This window comes from Bombus impatiens, unplaced genomic scaffold (genome assembly GCF_000188095.3).
Source record: "Bombus impatiens unplaced genomic scaffold, BIMP_2.2 scf_0261, whole genome shotgun sequence".
Taxonomy (NCBI): Eukaryota; Metazoa; Arthropoda; class Insecta; order Hymenoptera; family Apidae; genus Bombus; species Bombus impatiens.
In genome coordinates, this window is record NT_176680.1 from 147,911 (window position 1) to 165,585 (window position 17,675).

The 17,675-nt window shown below is 36.1% G+C and overlaps 1 protein-coding gene across 1 annotated transcript in view; it reads right to left on the reverse strand.

Moving 5' to 3' along the window:
- LOC100740896 overlaps window positions 1–17,675 on the reverse strand; it is a gene marked incomplete at its 3' end in the record, with an annotated part of 216,037 nt that overhangs the window by 143,667 nt on the left and 54,695 nt on the right. Inside the window, 3 exon segments of the mRNA XM_033320227.1 lie at window positions 6,489–6,491; window positions 11,019–13,260; window positions 13,411–17,654. Of these exon segments, the coding sequence (XP_033176118.1) occupies window positions 6,489–6,491; window positions 11,019–13,260; window positions 13,411–17,654 (6,489 nt within the window).

A 17,675-nucleotide genomic window follows, 5' to 3' on the forward strand; every position in this document is an offset into this window, starting at 1 on the left:
GAGGACACGGGGTAGTGGCGGATTTCACATATCGATCTAGGAAATATTTATTTTGAACATCTATTTCGGTGCCTGTCTATGTAAAACGTGGAATTCGACGCTGGTACGGCAACATAGTGAGTTGAAAAAGGGTGAAGGTCTCGAGAAGGTTCGGCAACTACTCGGCGAGTATAACAGTCGGTGTCGCAATTTGACGGAAATAACTAAAATCGAGATGGTGGTTCCGGCGCGTCGTGGCGTAAAGCTGGACGCGTCCGAAGAAACGTTCCACGAGCTCTGGCCTATTTTCTCGTCCAAGACTAAATTTAGGGTCTCATTCTCGAATGAATCATAAAGGCGTTACAACTGATCGGTCAGTCACAACTGGTTCCCTTGATTCGACATAGAGAAGAAATAAATTGTGGGTAGCAAATATTTATCGCGACGGCCAGAGAGTATTTTTTCCCCTCTTCTTGCATAATATCAGCTAAATTTGGAAAGTATTCGGAGTTTTTATTACATCTGATTACTACTACCAAAGCAATCACAATGATCGGTACCAGACTTATATATACCCATCCCTCAAGTTACGCGGTACTATTCTTACGCGGTAAATTATAACGCGGTAATTTACGCGGTAATTTTTATACGCGGCCAGAAAATACATTTTCCTAGAAGTTTTAAAAGCAACAAATGTATACGGTAACTTATTCGGTGATGTTGAATGTCAGTAGTAGAAAAAAGTAGATTAAATTTACATTTGTGCTGACAGATTTTATTTATGCGATTTTCATTCGCGTAAAATGAATGCACATGAAACAGATACCACGCGTAAATTGAGCGATAGGTGTGTACTTATGTTGTTATTTCTTTATTCAGAGGTAGGATCGGAATAGCTATTATTTTATTCCATTTTGAGCCAGAAAACCTTTATTACACATTCTTACATGGACTAGGGATAAACACAAAAGAACATCTGAAACCTATCGATTAAATCTATCGATTGTATCTAGAACTATCTTCTAGTTACTATTTATTGCAATTAACGCATCTGCATATGAATGGCGAGCATGAACTCACGCTGTCATTTTCAACAACTTATTTATTTTCGTTATACTGCTTTAATCCTAATTCATTGTGTGTGATGTATTAGGTTGGCCGAAAAGTTTCTCTCATTTCATAAGGTGATAATAGGTAAACAATAATTTCTTGATATATTATTTTATTGAATTAAGTACGATCCATTTCGTTCTATTTCTATTATTATGTTTGTGCATAATTCAATAAACTAATATAAAACAAAATACATTGTGCGTCTATTATTTGCTTATAAAACGAAAGAAACATTTCGGACAACCTTGTATTTAGATATACAATACAAGGTCGATAGTCTGAGTGTTAATGCAGCATACATATTTGAGATATTGTAAAAGTATGATTGCCCATATTGTACAGAGTGACTATATGATTCTATAGAAATTCTACATGAAGTCGAAAACATGAAATAAAATTACTTCATACGAGGCTTTGTCTTAAAAAAATTGACATTAAATATTTGCTCATCGGTATATGTGGACTAACGGCTTGACTTGTGTTTATGGTATTAGAAAACGCACGATGAAGCAGGACAGCAAATTTTATAACATTTCACAACGTTTAACATTCATAAATTATGCAAAATTAAATTAAACAAAATTATACAACAAATAAATTATGCAAAATACAATACTTTTCATAGAAAATGCAAAGAGCAATGCGTATTCAACAAAATGGGAAACATTTTCAACAATTCCTAAAGTAATAAAATTTATCGCGCATGACTAACCAGTTTCATGCTCTGTATGATCTAGTATAACTATTGAGATATGTATAATTTTATGTACTAGACCAGGTTAAATGCGTAGTAGTAATACCTGTATGTTAATATCAGTGTGGGGAAGTATGTGTGTGCGCGGCGTCTCGAAAACAAAGGAATGTAAACTGTTTAGTCGGTTAACCCCTTAACCTACGATTTACGTTCGAGAATTTTGGTCTTAAAACGTAAACAAGCTATTATATATTATATTTGGCCCGATCATCGTACTACGGGCTATGCCCGTAGTAGATGTAAGTTCAGAGGTTAAAACAGAAATTTCCAACGGCTTCGCGACACAAAGCGCTATACCTTCAAAGCGTAAGGCAGACAGGCCTAATGTACCATCGATATCCCTACGGTTCTTTCGCCGAATATTCGGAAGGATGCATACGCGGCAACCGTCGCGGACTTCTAATAAACGCGCGCGTAGTGGGGATATGGAGGGGCAACAAAGGAAAGAATCTGTTTGGTTTTGAACCAAAAGCTTCGTTCTGCCCCGAGCTGCGAGGTGCGAAAGGTTAAGCGAAGCCAACACAATTAGAGGAACGGGTTATTGACTCTTGAAAGTTCAGTGTTAATCGTTACTTATTATTAATAGTTGCTAATCGTTAACCGTTGTTAATCGTTATTTCTTATTAATTGTTAAGAATTTAATAAACGTTATTGTTGAAAATCAAGAGTATTTTTTGTGGACACCTTCACCGACGATCACCTCAAATATCTTTGAAATCGTTTATCAAATAAGTATATAACTATTCTAATGTTAATTCCAAGTGTAAATTTAGTGTAGCTATGCCATTATTTCGGCTATTAAGATCCAAAATTCTCAACAATAACAAATAAAAGCATAACTACTAATATTAGATTACAGCAATTCGCCAACACTTACATGTGACGGAGTCAGATTTCTCAAAAATAAAGCTTCGTATGAAAAAATTGTAGTCAACGTTGTTGACTTATTTTTTTTATGTAGAATCACATCATAAATCAAGGTACCATGTATTCTATTATATTTGTCCTAACTCATTTCTATCGTTTCAAATGGAGACTAATTCGTTTTATTTTGCTTAAATACCAAATGTAAAGATAGAAAAATATAGCAAACGCAATAATATAATAATTTCATGAACTAGTTATTCATTGCCGACCTTATCCCTAATTTTCTTCTGATCTGTACCTGGCCTTTTCCTTTTTCTGCTCACTCGACAATTTTTGTACGCAGAACTAATATTTTTGTATCATGTTGGCAAAAGAGGTGAATCAAATATAATGAAAATTAGTTTTAACAAAAAAATTAATTATCAATGGAATTAGATATTTTTCTAAAATAAACAAGTAAAATATCGCATTAACATGCAGCAGCTCTCTGCTGAAATCTACCAATGCCTTTCTCGCAAACAGTCACTCCAACCTATTCTAATAAATATGATTTCCAACGTGACTTTTCCTATCGATGTCTAAGACACCTTCCTTGTCTAAGGCACTGGCTTGCTAGGTAGCTTAAAACTGACGATCCACTGATCTAAACCAATCCAAACTCAGCCAGTCCAAGCTGCGCCACGCAGAATTGTCACAATTTTCAACACAGATCTTTTGTATATATTTGTTGCAAAAGATATGTCACCGGACCTACAAGGTATAGCTGATCGAGAGCGTTCTTATATCTGAAGGTCTCCTTTCGTTTGCGAGGGCAGGTGAAGACTGCCTAGTCGTCAAAAAAAGAATCTTCCGAAGGACACAGTCTGAGAAGCGCTTGCTCCAAATTTATGATGCGCATGATCCGCCCAGATTCGTCAGGTTTGCTGCACATGGCCCATTGTAGTAGTAGCAACAAATAGTTATATACATAATTATATACATTATTCGCTATTTACGCTTAAAATTTGTTATCTGTTATTTATTATTCATTAAATTTGCTTCTTTTTGGTAATTAGAATATTGATTAAATAAATACAAGCTATTTTTCAGGCGGTTGAATAAAAAAAAAGAAAATGTTTTAGAAGTATTGAAAAACATAAATAAAATCATAAAAATATTAACAACCAAATATTTATATCTTTTTACCATTATGGTATTTAATGTTAATTGTGTATTTATTGCTTATCCTTCGTTGTTACTTATCATTCGAATAAATTTTGGTTACTAATCGTAACAAGTTTATAAACAGACACAATTGGCAAGCCGAGACAGTAGCGTGGCGATCAACCGATGGTAGTGTCACGTAAAATTCGTGATAAAAAAGGAAGAGCTGAGCAATAGCTTAACTCGACTATGCTTTTATATTTTCGTAAGCTTTTATTCACAAAATGATTAAGTATAATATTACAATGAAGTAGCGAAGTTAAAATAGTTGTTCAAATCACGGCCAAGACTGTACACAAGACTAGTCTCGTGGTCGAATGCTTGCAGTTTTTATATGTTGCGTTTGTAGGTGTTGAGGGGCAAGGAGAGGATCCTGATTGTCCTATGTAATGGGGAAAATGTAATGTTGAGCCAAAGGTCAGTTCAAAGCCTAATGGTTCACTGTCAGATAGTATGGAATGTCGTGGATTTGGGTATGGTCGTTGTTCCAGTAGCATGGACTAGGGGTGCGGAGACAAAAAGATTACCTGCTGGGCTTTTGTTAAGCTCCGAAAAATTGATCATAAAGAAATCTCATACTAGTTCGAGTTAAATGGGTCCTTGAGACACTTGAACTTGGCTTCGATGGAAATAGTTTTGTACATTTTTACAGGATCGATTTTTCAATAATTGGATCAGTTTAACTTCCGAATGCAAACAGTGCCATATAAATAGGTTGAAGTAAATGCCTTTGGATTGGCTTAGCTTGTTAATGGATTTGCAGCTTAAAACCGGGAACACACTGGTGAGCTAAATCAATCCAAAGACATCTGATTTAATGCATTCGTACAAAACTATTTCGATTGGCAAGATAACGTGGCCGACAAAATCGCTCCTGTACGAATATATGAAACCGTTTCTATCCAGGTTCAAGTGTCTCGAAGACCCATTTATCTCGGGCTATCACGGTATTACATCGTGCGCAATTTTTCGAAGACCTCGGTAGGTCCACCAAGGGTGACTTTTCCCACCTGTACTCCCAGCTCATGCCACCATCGGCTGATTGCCACGCCACTGTTTCTGCTTGTCAGTTGCCAGTTTATAAACCTGCTACGATTAGCAACCAAAATTTATTCGGAATACGAATAACAGAAAATGAGTAAACAATAAAAACAAAATTAACGTTAAGCACTTAATATTATAATAATGGAAAATTACACGTAATTACTTGTTAATATTTGGCAAAAAGACAAAATTTAAACATCTCATTTATGTTTTTCAACATTTCCAAAATACTTTTTTGTTTTTTGACTATTTCAATTATTCAACCATCTAAAGAATACTAATAAAAATAATATGGACCCATTTAATCAGCAAACATCCTAATTAAACAAGATAAATTTAATAAATATACGAATAACAAGTAACGGATAGTTTAAATTTAAAATCGCAATTTTAATCACAAATTATCAATAATTTATATAATTATGACTCATGATTCATCCGTTGGGTAGCTTCGAACTTATTGTTTCTTTCTACTACAATTGGTCGTGTACGTCAGATTTGATGACTCTGGCGCGGCGTGCGCATTATAAATTTGCAGTAGGCCCTCGTGGAGTCTTCTCAGGTCGTACTTTTATGAAGATCCTTTTTTCGGCAACACGACGAAAACATCGTGTCGAATCAGCTGTACATTGTAAAACCGGTGACATGCTTTCGCGGAAAAATTTTCTTAGACGCATTTTACTAATAGATATACTAGCAGGCCCTCCCTTTTTCCTGAATACTTCTCTGTCTCTGTCTGTCTCTCTCTCTCTCTCTCTCTCTTTCCCCCTCTCCCTCTCTTTCACACGCATTCTTATAGCCCTAAAAACGTATAGAATAGGATCCGTTAGCTGCACTTTATTATCTATGCTGTACGTAATAAAAAATCGATCAGCACTGAATGTGCCATCATTGGTCTTCAATTTATTAGTATTGTTATTATTGGGAATTATTATATGGGAATAAATTGATTCGGGTGTATGTTGTTTATATTAAGTCTGTTCTTCCGAAAAATGTCACGTCCTAGGTAAATGACAGAATTATTTTCAAAGTGAATTATTTTTTACATATGAGCTGTAAAATTTGACTTTTGGTATTTTATACCCATTGATGTTATACATAATATTTTGAAGTATAACATTGTTAAAAATATTCTTCGTTAATGAAAATATTAATAATAGTTTTAATAAGAAACACGATTATTTCTGTATGTATGTCACGAATTGCGTAATACAATGATGAAAAGCTTCAGATATTTTTTTTATATGTTAAAATTTTGATTTTACTCATAGGTAACTTATAAAGTAACATATACCTAAATACATCCATTACTATAAATAAGCTCGAAAAGAAATTCGTCATAATTTAACAATCCAGTCTGTGTATTTTTATAGCTTGAAATGTCAAAGCACGTGTCCGTGAGAAAGATATGGGCGCACTCAAAGTGACATCTGTCGGAAAAAATACACAAAGTAATATGTAAAACTTGAAATCGTATAAGTTTTCATTCTCAAAAACTTTGTGCTTCAAGCGAGAACATAAGAAAAACCGACTGCGTTATCAACCAAAAGTATATTTTCAATGCAAAATTAAATCTTTTCGTTTAACTGTTCAATCGTTTTATTGAGAACAAAATACAGATATATGACAGTAATTTAATTAAGTGCATAATCTCATACTAATCTCATACTATGTGCGAAACGTATTGTTTTTGGTAGTACTGAATTAATTTTGGTTTGATGCTATGCACCAATGAGAAGGTTGTAAACTCCTGATCGACAAGATTAATATTTTTCGACAAGATATTTTCAAATTTCAATCCTTCAAGCTTTTTAAAAATATACTAAATATACTAATGTGTAAAATAATATAGATATACCTATAATGATATCTGCAGAAAATTTGTGTTGTATAATCAAAAAATTGAAGAGTAAAAAAATAAAATATATATTTATATACATATTTAATAAAGATGTTAAACTATTTGACCTATACAAAAGTATACAAAAGTATAGTTTCGTATCCTTATTTAATTTAGGTATTTCAAACTTCTTATAAAATGAGAAGAAAAATATAACGTAAAAGTTTATGTGGTACGAAAAAAGATATAAAAATTTACGGCAGTAAAAATTCTAACAGCTTTGAGTTATTATATTCTATTCTATTATATTATATTCTAGTCGTAACGATATCCTACGACCTACGCGAAAGCCAACAAACTTATCTTCCAGTATTTCCTCATTATGGGCAAGAAATCAATCCGCTTCTCGTCTATCGGTTCAGCATATAACGTTACGCAAACCTTATTTCCTGTTTCATTATGTTTTATGAGATCCCAGCGGTTCGAAAAACCTTTCGTAATTACGTTCAGATCAATTTCTTATCGATGTCTGTGAAAATGAATTCACGTATGGTTCGAATTGCGTCTACTTTTTATTTCCCGCAAAAGATCTATGTTATACTAACGGTTATAAATAAATAAATAAATTTGTATGAATAAAATCCCTACAAATTTTTTATACTAACAGCTATTCTCCGTAGTGAAAAATATTAAATTAAAAAAGGCTCGATTTCAGAACAAACGCGACGTAAATAGTAACCATCGTTGCTTGACCTCTACTCAACATAACAGTACGTACAATTCAGATCAGCCCAGCTATCTCAGCTTTTACAAAACGAATCGAGATGAAACATACTCTATTTTCTTTTCCAAACACGAATAAGCTATACAACAGAGAAAACACTATAAAAATCTCTTCAGTAGTTTATACGTGACAACAACACATAAATTTCAACAATTCTTTTTTTGCACTCCGTAACTGATGAACTGTTCCTAGATGACCGTTTCATTTCTTTCTATTTAATTTACAGATTTCATATTCTATTAAACAAAAAAATCAAAATGTCACATCTCATATTAAACAAAGGACAAATTTAATATTTAGATCATGTTTTATATTGAATTAAACAAATGTAAAATTGTAATCAAGATAAACGTAATAATTCAATAAAATATGTATTGAATAGAAATAAAATTATGTGCTTTCAGTTTCATACTTTATTTCGTTATTTAAAATTTAAATATCTTACAGTTGTATTCACAGTGATGATATTTAATTTTTAAGAGAACATGACATCTAGTATCGTTATAACACAACTCAAAAGATGCTCGGATATAGAAATAGAATGACAGTTAATAAAATGCATGTTTAATAATACTCTTTACATTTTAACTAAATAAAAGTTGCTGAAGCTCCTGAAGTAATTAATTCTACTCTTATAACAAACATTACGAACATTGTAACAAGCGATGACGCCACTTTGACGTCATCTGATTTTCAATGGTTGCTCACATCTTATAAATTCTTAACAGCTAGCCAGACCTTGATGAAAGTTACTTCAGAAAGAAACCAGTCGTCATATTACTGACAATACCACGATATAAGACAATATAAAAAATTCTTCAAAAGACTTCAAAAATGTTTGAGATCTTGAAACAACATGAATTGCATATTGAGATAGCCAATGAGTGGAAAATATCAGTAGTATCAACATACTTAAAACAGTAAGCACATAAAATACTTCCGTGATTGGAAATAGATCTCAATTTTAAAAATGTGGCATTTGTATATTAGTATGTAGTATCATATAATAAATATATAATAACCTATATTATCCAAAATTTTAATTAACCAATTTATCCAAAATACATATGTACATGTATCTTGTTTGTGTTTAACTTAATAGATTGTTAGTCCGAAGAAACGTACGTACTTAAAAATCAAATTTTAAATTAAAAATAAATATCATCTTTCAATTCATTGAACGTACATTTTCTACATATTTTCTATATATTTCCTACAATTCGTGTAAAATGCTAATATCATTTATAAGTTGTTGTTATGTACTCTATTCGCTTTTATCGCATGTTTTGTAACACGTATATCAGCCACAGCATTTCGGATATTGGCGTGGCTTATCAACCTCGATATGAGAGACGAATTAAATATAAGTTACAAATTTTCAAAATCCCATACGTAGTTAAATACTTTCTGCAAATTGTATAAATATATATGCATGTAATATTATTCTGTGAGTGTTGGTTGCCACTTTTTTTTATTATTAAACACAGACCATAAATTACTAAAAACTGAGAATACAATACCGGAAAAAAATTACTAATTTGACCCAAGAATAATTATAATTGTAATATTATGTTTTATAAAAGCCAGCTTAAAAATTATGTTTTATGAAAGACAGCTTTCAATCCTATCAAAAACGAAAATTGGAGGTCTCATTCTCAGGAAAACACAGCTTTAATTATGTAATAGAACTTATCAGGGAATCCACTTGAAATTAGTTAAATTCCAAATATAATATTATAAAACTTGATGCGTATGTATATAGTTGACATCATTTATGTGTATATATTATTAAAAGATTTGAATTACATCTAAATTATATTTATATTTAACGATACTTCGTTATAATAATAATATAATGGTAATAATAAAAGATGTAAAAATTAATTAAAAAGTTTTTAATTTTACATCTTTTGTAATAATATCACAAAATTTTTGTTACAACTTTTATAATAAAAATTAAAATTGATTCATCAAACATGAAATTTGAAATATTATTCTTACAAATTCTGCTTGTCTAGATGAATTCACCTAACTCAAAGTTAAACTAAGCACACAAAATTTTATGTGAATAAAGCTTGCTGGTAACCAAGCAGGTACGATCGTTTAAAGCAATAATTATTATTTTTATCTTATTAATTCATAGTTGAAAAATGCACGTCAAAAGCATTAACAAAAACCTGTCAATACTAAAACGTCATTACCTTATAATATTTTCTATTAACGATGATTTCGAACAAACTACGGACAACATATTTTCTCACTATGATTACCTACAATCTGACCGAAACAACAGATTTTTACTACTATCTTATAAGTTGTTGAAAACGTCACTTTCATCTAAGTAATATCAATCTGAGTTCGACGTTCCAACAACATATGAAAATATGAAAAATATAATATTTTTAACATTTAATTCATTAAATATTTTGATTTTCGTTAAACAAAAGTCTCTGGTGAAGCTGTAGAAAAGCTACTTGCACTTCAACTTTGATGTCTTTTTGTATATGTTTAGAAATCAGCATTTTGAACAACTTTTTCCTGTGTATGTAACTGTCGCTCGACAAACAAACAAAAGATAAACAAAAGATAGACGGCCGACAACTAATACGAACACATACGCTGTTACGGCTACACAATTATAGGCAAAATTCACTGTTGTCTGATATCGATAGCTTTTTAGGAATATCAGAAATTACGGTCGAGCGACAGTTGCATACAGAGGAAAAAGTTGTTTACAATGTTGATTTCTACAACATATGCAAAAATCATCGAAATCAAAGAAAAAGTAGCTTTTTTACAGTTTCAGCCTATGTCTCAATACTTTTCTTTACTGCCTACGATATAGTTTTAATCTGCAGTCATTTAAATAATGTAATATTTCAAAATCTTGACAAAATTCGTACAATATTATCGTTAATCTTAATAAACGTAGAAAAGAAATCGAAAAAGTTACAGAAAATATAAGTGCAGAATAAATTTAATATTTTGAAAAATGAAGCTCTGTATGAAAAATAGTAACTCTGCTCTTTTAAATTATTATTGCATAGGGAACCGCTTGTCGAATTTATAATATCCTGTCTAATAAATCTTCTATAGGACGCGGATATAAAATAACCAAAAAGAGAAATAGTTGCTAACCAAAATATGTAAATGGCTGTCAACTAAAAAGACGAGCAAAGAAAGAAAAAAAAATCATTCGTTCACCATGAATATCGTTAGTGACGAGCAATATGGCAAGCAACCTACGACAATGCAATCCACCACAAGGCTACGAACGTGCGTTAGTGACTGTTATGTATCCAATATCCGACACGTCATTCGTATCTTCCAAAATTCAAAAATCGGGCGATCAACACTCGAGCACGATATTTCAACCGTAGCAATGGAAAACAACGCTGAAATAACACTGCAATCCTCGATTCGGTGAGACTCACCATCGTCGAACGTGGCGGACATTGTAAGGAATTCTTGTAGATGCTTCGGTAACTTTTTCGCGTCTTCGAACTCCTTCCCGTCGATCAAACATTTCACCTTGACGGTACTCTCCTCCTCGTTGCATTCTTCTTTCCTCTCATTCGTCTTTTTGTCACGTTTGACTTTACTACCGCTTTTGTCGCTTTCAGATTCGCTTTCGTCCAAATTAATCCCAAATTTATTTAGCCTGTTCCTCGCTTTTTCGATAAACTCTTTTTCAACGGTGCTCATGTCACTTTTTCCCAAATTATTCTTCAATTTCTGAATATCCTCGTGAGTGCTGATTTTCACCACTTTATGATGTTTCCGTTCTTCTCGCTCGAGGACCTTGTGCACATACTCGTCGTACATTCTCTGTCGAAACGTTTCGCTGTTCTTCACGGCCGCGGGCACACTCGGTTTTTCGACTTTGACGGTTTTCTGTGAGTTAGACATCTCAGGCGACGTATTTTCTTTGCCAAAACCACGCTCTTCCTTCGTCCTCTCTTTTTCCGTAGGTGCTTTTTTACAAGCGCCGCTCGCTTGCTCAGCTCGATCCGTTTTCATCTTTTCAGGAACTTTGTCACCCTTCTTGGTCATCACGGAATGCTGTTCCACGTGCTCGATTCGCTTTTCACATTCCTCCTCGTGGAAACCGTTCTCGCGATGCACCTTCTTCAAAAAATCCTTCTGACCATGTTTATTAATCGTCTCCGAATAATTTTCCTTCACTTCCTCGGACTTCTCCTGCCAGCTTTGGCTCTCTACCCAAGATTCATCATTGCGAGTGTCTTGAGAGGCTTTCTCTTTAATCTCAGAGGTATATACTCGATCAAAAGACTTGTCTGAAGAAGGAAGTCTCTTCGGTACATCCTTCGTTACACCTGTCTCCTGTACCCGTTGCCTCGCATGTGTTTGGAATGTCTCAAAGGCTTCCTTCTCCTCCTCCTCGGCTAATATTACGTTTTTCAACTGATTCTCCAGCAGCTCTATGTATTTCAGTTGCTGTGCGAAATACTCTTGGGGTAGAGAATACTTTCGATGACCCTCCAATTGAGTTTCTGCCTCGGTTTGAAGCTTTTTCAGATTTTGCATGATTTCCGTAGCTGCCACCTGTTTCACATTTTCTTCTTCTTCGCTCTTGTATCGTCGTGGTTCCAGATGACTTCTAGGTGGATTCTGATCGAAAATACTCGTCGTGTCGATACACGATTTGTCTACGTTGATCACACGTTTCAGACGCGGTGGCACTTCCACTTTATTGTCGATCAACGCTGGATTCACGTTGTAGCGCGGATCGATGGTCCTTCGTGGCGGTGTCCTCCTGTCCGCAGTGTCTGGCATCGCGGCCGATTTGTCGATGATAGCACTGTTCAGTGTAATGGGACTCTTGTTGAAGGGCGTCGGACTTCTGACGGGCGGCTCCGGTTTTTCGAGCGAATTCACGATCAAAGCAGCGTTGATGAAATGAGCTGGCGTCGACCGTTTACCAGTAACATGTTCCTTGGTTCTATCTGACCCTGATTCTTTTGCAACCTCCGACTGATTGCCATGAATTCGTTCGCTGAATCGACTCTTATCACGCTCTTTTCCCTCACCCGACGATTCTATTAATAAATCATCGGATAGCGATGTCGCGTGCCGCGCATTACTGACGGGTTCGCGTCTTGCTAAGTTCAACCAGTCGCATAGGCGAGTGACTTTGAGACGCTCCTGACCATTGTCAAGAGTACTCGACTTTGTATAAGACGACTTTGTGTCGGAGTGCCTCGATTCATCAAACTTTACCTTTGATTCGTTTCTCGACTTTGGTCTCGCGCTATATGGATGTTTAGAATTGTCAGAATTTTCTTTGATGATGTCTAACAGCCTGTTTGTAGGTAATTTTTTATCGTATTCAGTGCGAACGTCATGAGCAGTCGGTTTGGAGAATTCGATTTTTACTTCGCGTTTAACGCTTTCTTTGTTACTTTCGTCGATGGGCAGCAGTTCGACTCGATATTTAGGAACAGGGATTCGTGGAGGCGGTTCTTCGTCGAAATAGCTGTGTCTGTTTAGGAATTTTCTATGCAAATCCAGTAAGTTGTCCGCGCTCGTTTTTATTGCGGTTTTCTGCTGAGACGGTGATAAGCAAACGAGCAACCTGGGATCTTTGGACGTCGATAAACCTACCCACGTTCCCGAACTATCTTTGGCCATGGTCGTTTGCCGCGACTTGGGTAACTCGACGCCGAGATTCGAATCGAGCAGTTCTTTCTGTTTTAATTGCTCTGATATAGTCTGGTCTGAAACAGTGGTTTTACATGAATCAGAACACTTTGATTCTGACAAAGCTGTCGTTAGTTTAGCTCTTTCAGTTTGCTGCTCATTCACTGCATGCATATTTAATGGAATGTCTCTAATCTCATCATTCGTTACGTTATTAGTAAACTTCGGGATAGATCGTAGACTTTTAAAGATGTTAAATTTAGGCATCGTGATCTCGTTGATTACGTGAAAACCGTACGGCATCGACAAAATTTTCTTAATGCTAAGGTCTTTCAAAGACTCTGGTCCATTGGTAGTCCCGCCTTTCTGCGACTGACTTTTCACATAATTCGCATCACTGTCAATGGTCGCGTAACACAGATCTTCGACAGGTGAATAGGGTATAGGTTCAGGTGTCACTGGAACTTCGTGACAGTTCGTTGTGTTATAAAACGATTCATCGCTTTTCAGCAAAGGAAGTTTGTTTCTCAAGCTGGATGACTCGACTTTCTCCTCTGCCTCTCGCTTAAGCTTGCTTTTCCTTGCTTCTTCCGCTATTATCGAATAAATGTCAGCTTGCCAGGCATCTGCCGGGTTATACTTCACCGTACTCAAAGTAGTTGCACTGCTGGACGAGTCGTGCCCTTGATAATCCACTGTCTCCAACTTATCTTTATCCATGAAATGCTCAGGGTGGATTTTTACAATAGAGTCTAGTATTTCTGATGGGCTATCGAATTTTTCACGTTCCTTCTGATCATGATTATCGTGCTTGCTAATTTTACGAACGTAAGACTGCACTTCGTCATTGTCCTTTGAAGTGGAGTATTTGTATATTTCTTCAAACTCTTCCTCGCTAGTAGTTAACTCCCTGGTATCTTTTGAATTTTCAACTTTATTATTACGCGATCTAAAGTCACGCATAGTTGATATGTTTTTTTGCGTTACAATCTTCTTCTTCATCGACATTTCACTCTTGATAACCTCCTTATTAACATGATGACGCGATGACTGTTCCGATTCAGTTTTCTTTCCCTGATTTTCATTCGTTAACGTTCCGATCTTACTCTCGGATTGCTTCTGATTGGATTTATCAGAAAGTGTTGCTCGATCAGGTTCGTCCTTAGACGATTCTATGACCATTTTCACTAGTCGTTCGACCGGCTCGTGCGCGTCAGATCTCGCCGACGACTTGGACGCCGACGATTTTTCGTGTACGTTACGATTCAAGTAGTCATGCGTTATTTCAGGCGTTGCTCCATTGCCAAGCTCGGCGCCGTTCTCAAGGTAATTGTGCAATTCGGTAATGTCACTCCCGAGACAAGCCCTCCTCCCGCTTGCTCTTAGATCATCGATTATCTTGCGTACGTTCTCAGGCAGAGCCAACGAATCCACGGTGCTTAAAGCGTCGCGAATATTTCTGACGGACGCGTCACTGCGGGATATTATTGTCAATAAAGTTCTCAGGCTGCCAATATTCCTACACATCGTTGGAGTCTCCAAAGAATGTATTTCCAAGGGTTGTCTGAAAGATGCATCGAATATACTGAGGTTTTCTTTCGGAAGAGGTGGACGACTGGGAGGATCGTCAACGTCTATGAGCTGTTTGACTTCCCTTTTTCGACGAAGCGGAGGGGTTGGAGGATTACGATCGTAAATACCGGAATACGTTGTTTTCTCTTGGAAATCGATGTCTGATAGGCTAGAAGATCTTTTTGGCGGCGTTACGGTACAAGGTTTTGTCTTTATCACTGATATAACGTTTTCTGGAGTCTGAATTTCTGGGCATTTCCTTTCTATGCAACAGGATTGTTCTTTTAATAATTCATCGCTTACGCTTTTCGTTATGCTTGATTCGGAAATATTAATGTTTTTTGGATTGGTACAACTTTCATTTTGCGTATTTTCTACACATGAATATTTCGATTCGGATGATTCGTTATTAATTTCTATAGATTTTGTTTCACTTTCTTTCGATGATTCTTTATCGACGTTTCTATGTTTTGTTTCATATTGCGATGATTTTTCATTGACTTCTGCAGATGTTATTTCGTACGATGATTCTTCATCGACTTTTGCGAACTTTATCTCACTTTTATGAGACGATTCTCCATTATTTGTTGTTCCATTTTCAATCGCTTCAGTCGTTTGATTTTCAGGCAACGTATTTACTTTGGAATCTTTCACAACATCATCTCTCATACAAGATTCCTTCTCTTTTACCAATTTTTCACACAGCACTTCGTTTTTGGAACCATCATCGTCACCAATTGATTTTGATTCTTCAGTTTCCTTTGACAATGCTTCAGAATTTCGTATATTATTTTCCAAATCCAATTTTTCTTCTCTAACAGGCTTTTCAATTAATACTTCACTTTCCAAACGAGTACAATTACTATCCACTTCTAACTGTTTGATCTTTAATTCTTCCGATATTTCATTCAAAGTATCTTGATTTTTATCCAGTTCTAATTTTTCATTTTTGTTCTCTTCAACCTGTATCGTCGTACAACGTGCACTGATATTTAAATCATCAGGAACTTCTGATTGTTTTTCTGACGTCTGTTCTGTCGACATACCTTCTTGAACAAGCGATACTTTCTCTACTTCTTTTATTCTAACATCATCAGTTAATGTTTCACATTTTTCGTTTAATTGCTTATTATTCAAATCTTTCAATTCATTATTTGCACCATTAAACAACATTTGACCACTAGTTTCATCTTCAACAATCAACTTAGAATCACTTTGACTTATACTGTCATCACTCAATGGTTCGCTTACCACTTCCTCGATCTTTCCATTATTATCGTCCTTTTTCTCTAATATCTCTTCATCTTCTTCTATACTTTGCTCCAATTCCTCTATTTTGAATGACTCACTTCCTACAGACTCGTCTTCAACATTAACATTTTTCCCTTCTAACACTTCCGTATCATTATCTTCTTTCAGCTTGAAATTCTCTTCCTTTGAATCCTTCCGCGATTCATCATCTTCGTCAATCGGCTTCCTCGCTTCTCTAGTGTCAAGCTCCGTTTCCACTCTATCCAATTCTAGAGTTCTTCCTATATCAGCATCTTCCTGTTTATCAGCATCTTCCTTTTTATCAGCATCTTCCTTTTTATCAGCATCTTCCTTTTTCTCAGACATTTCTTCGTCCACGTTGATCACATTTATCTTCACACTGTGCTCCTCCTCTCTTATTTCTTGCATCAATCCCTCTTTATGTTCTACACGTTCCGAACAGCGTTCTTTCCTCCGGTATTTCCCAATCTCCTCGTTAATAAAATCTCTTATATGCTGCTCTTCGTCTTCGGACAGTTTCTCGCCCTCCTCTTGAATGATGTCCAAAAACCTGTTAGCCGCTTGCAAGTGCGCGTGTTGCGCTTCGAAAGTGGCGCGTTTCCTCGCCTTCTTGTGCGTCGAGCCACTGATCCGCTCGTGGTCCGTCGGCTTCGTTGGTTCCACGACGTCCTCCACGTAAGTCGGCAATTTTAGACTCTCGATGAAGCTCCTCAATTTCCTCTCTACGTCGTGCGGCATCACGCTGTCCCAGACACGCCTCGGTTCCACAAAATCTTGCTTCGACGCATCAGAGTCATCGAAATCCGCTTCCAACCGCGTAGCTAGCTCCGTTGGCTCCCTTTCCACGTCCGATTCCATTTCGACGATAACTGGTTTAACGTTATCGGTGTCTACCGTGTCGCAGTCGCTGACATCGCGAATCTGCAGCTTGTTGCCAGTCAACATCGAATCTTGACTCAGATCGTTCTTCCTGTCCACTTTCGTCGTAGAAGAAGAGAAAGAGTCCACAGGTTCGGAAATTGTCACAATAGCCTCGTTATCCGGCATCTTATCTTTACTGCCAGTCTCTACGATACCGACCCCGGGAATGTGATCGATCTTTGCTTCCAGAGGTGAACTACTGATCGTTGTGATCTTCATAACTTTGATGCCAGGTTGCACTGTACCTATCTCTATTCGACACTTTTCTTCTTTCGCGTATCTACGAGACTTCGATATAACTCCCTTTGGGGTGATTTCGTTATCCGAATTCTTTGTCACGTTTACATCATCGTCTTCGACATTCTGCCGTTGATTTTTGCCACTGTGTACGGTATTCTCCGAGTCGGAGTCGTTCGTCTTCGTATCTGCGCTCGTCTTAGGTTCGTGAAGATTCTCTTCGTGTTCCTCGATGTTCTTCGGAATTTCTATGGTGGCGTTGTTATCTTTCGTAGCTTTATCCAGAGTTTGCTGCCTTTGAAAGGGTCTTCTGTTGTTGCGACCTTTGCGATTTCTGCGGTTTCGCGCACTGTGCGGCATGTTAATCTCTTCCGTGTCGGTAGCGTACTCCAAGAATTTGCAAACTCCTATGGAATCGTAAAATCGGC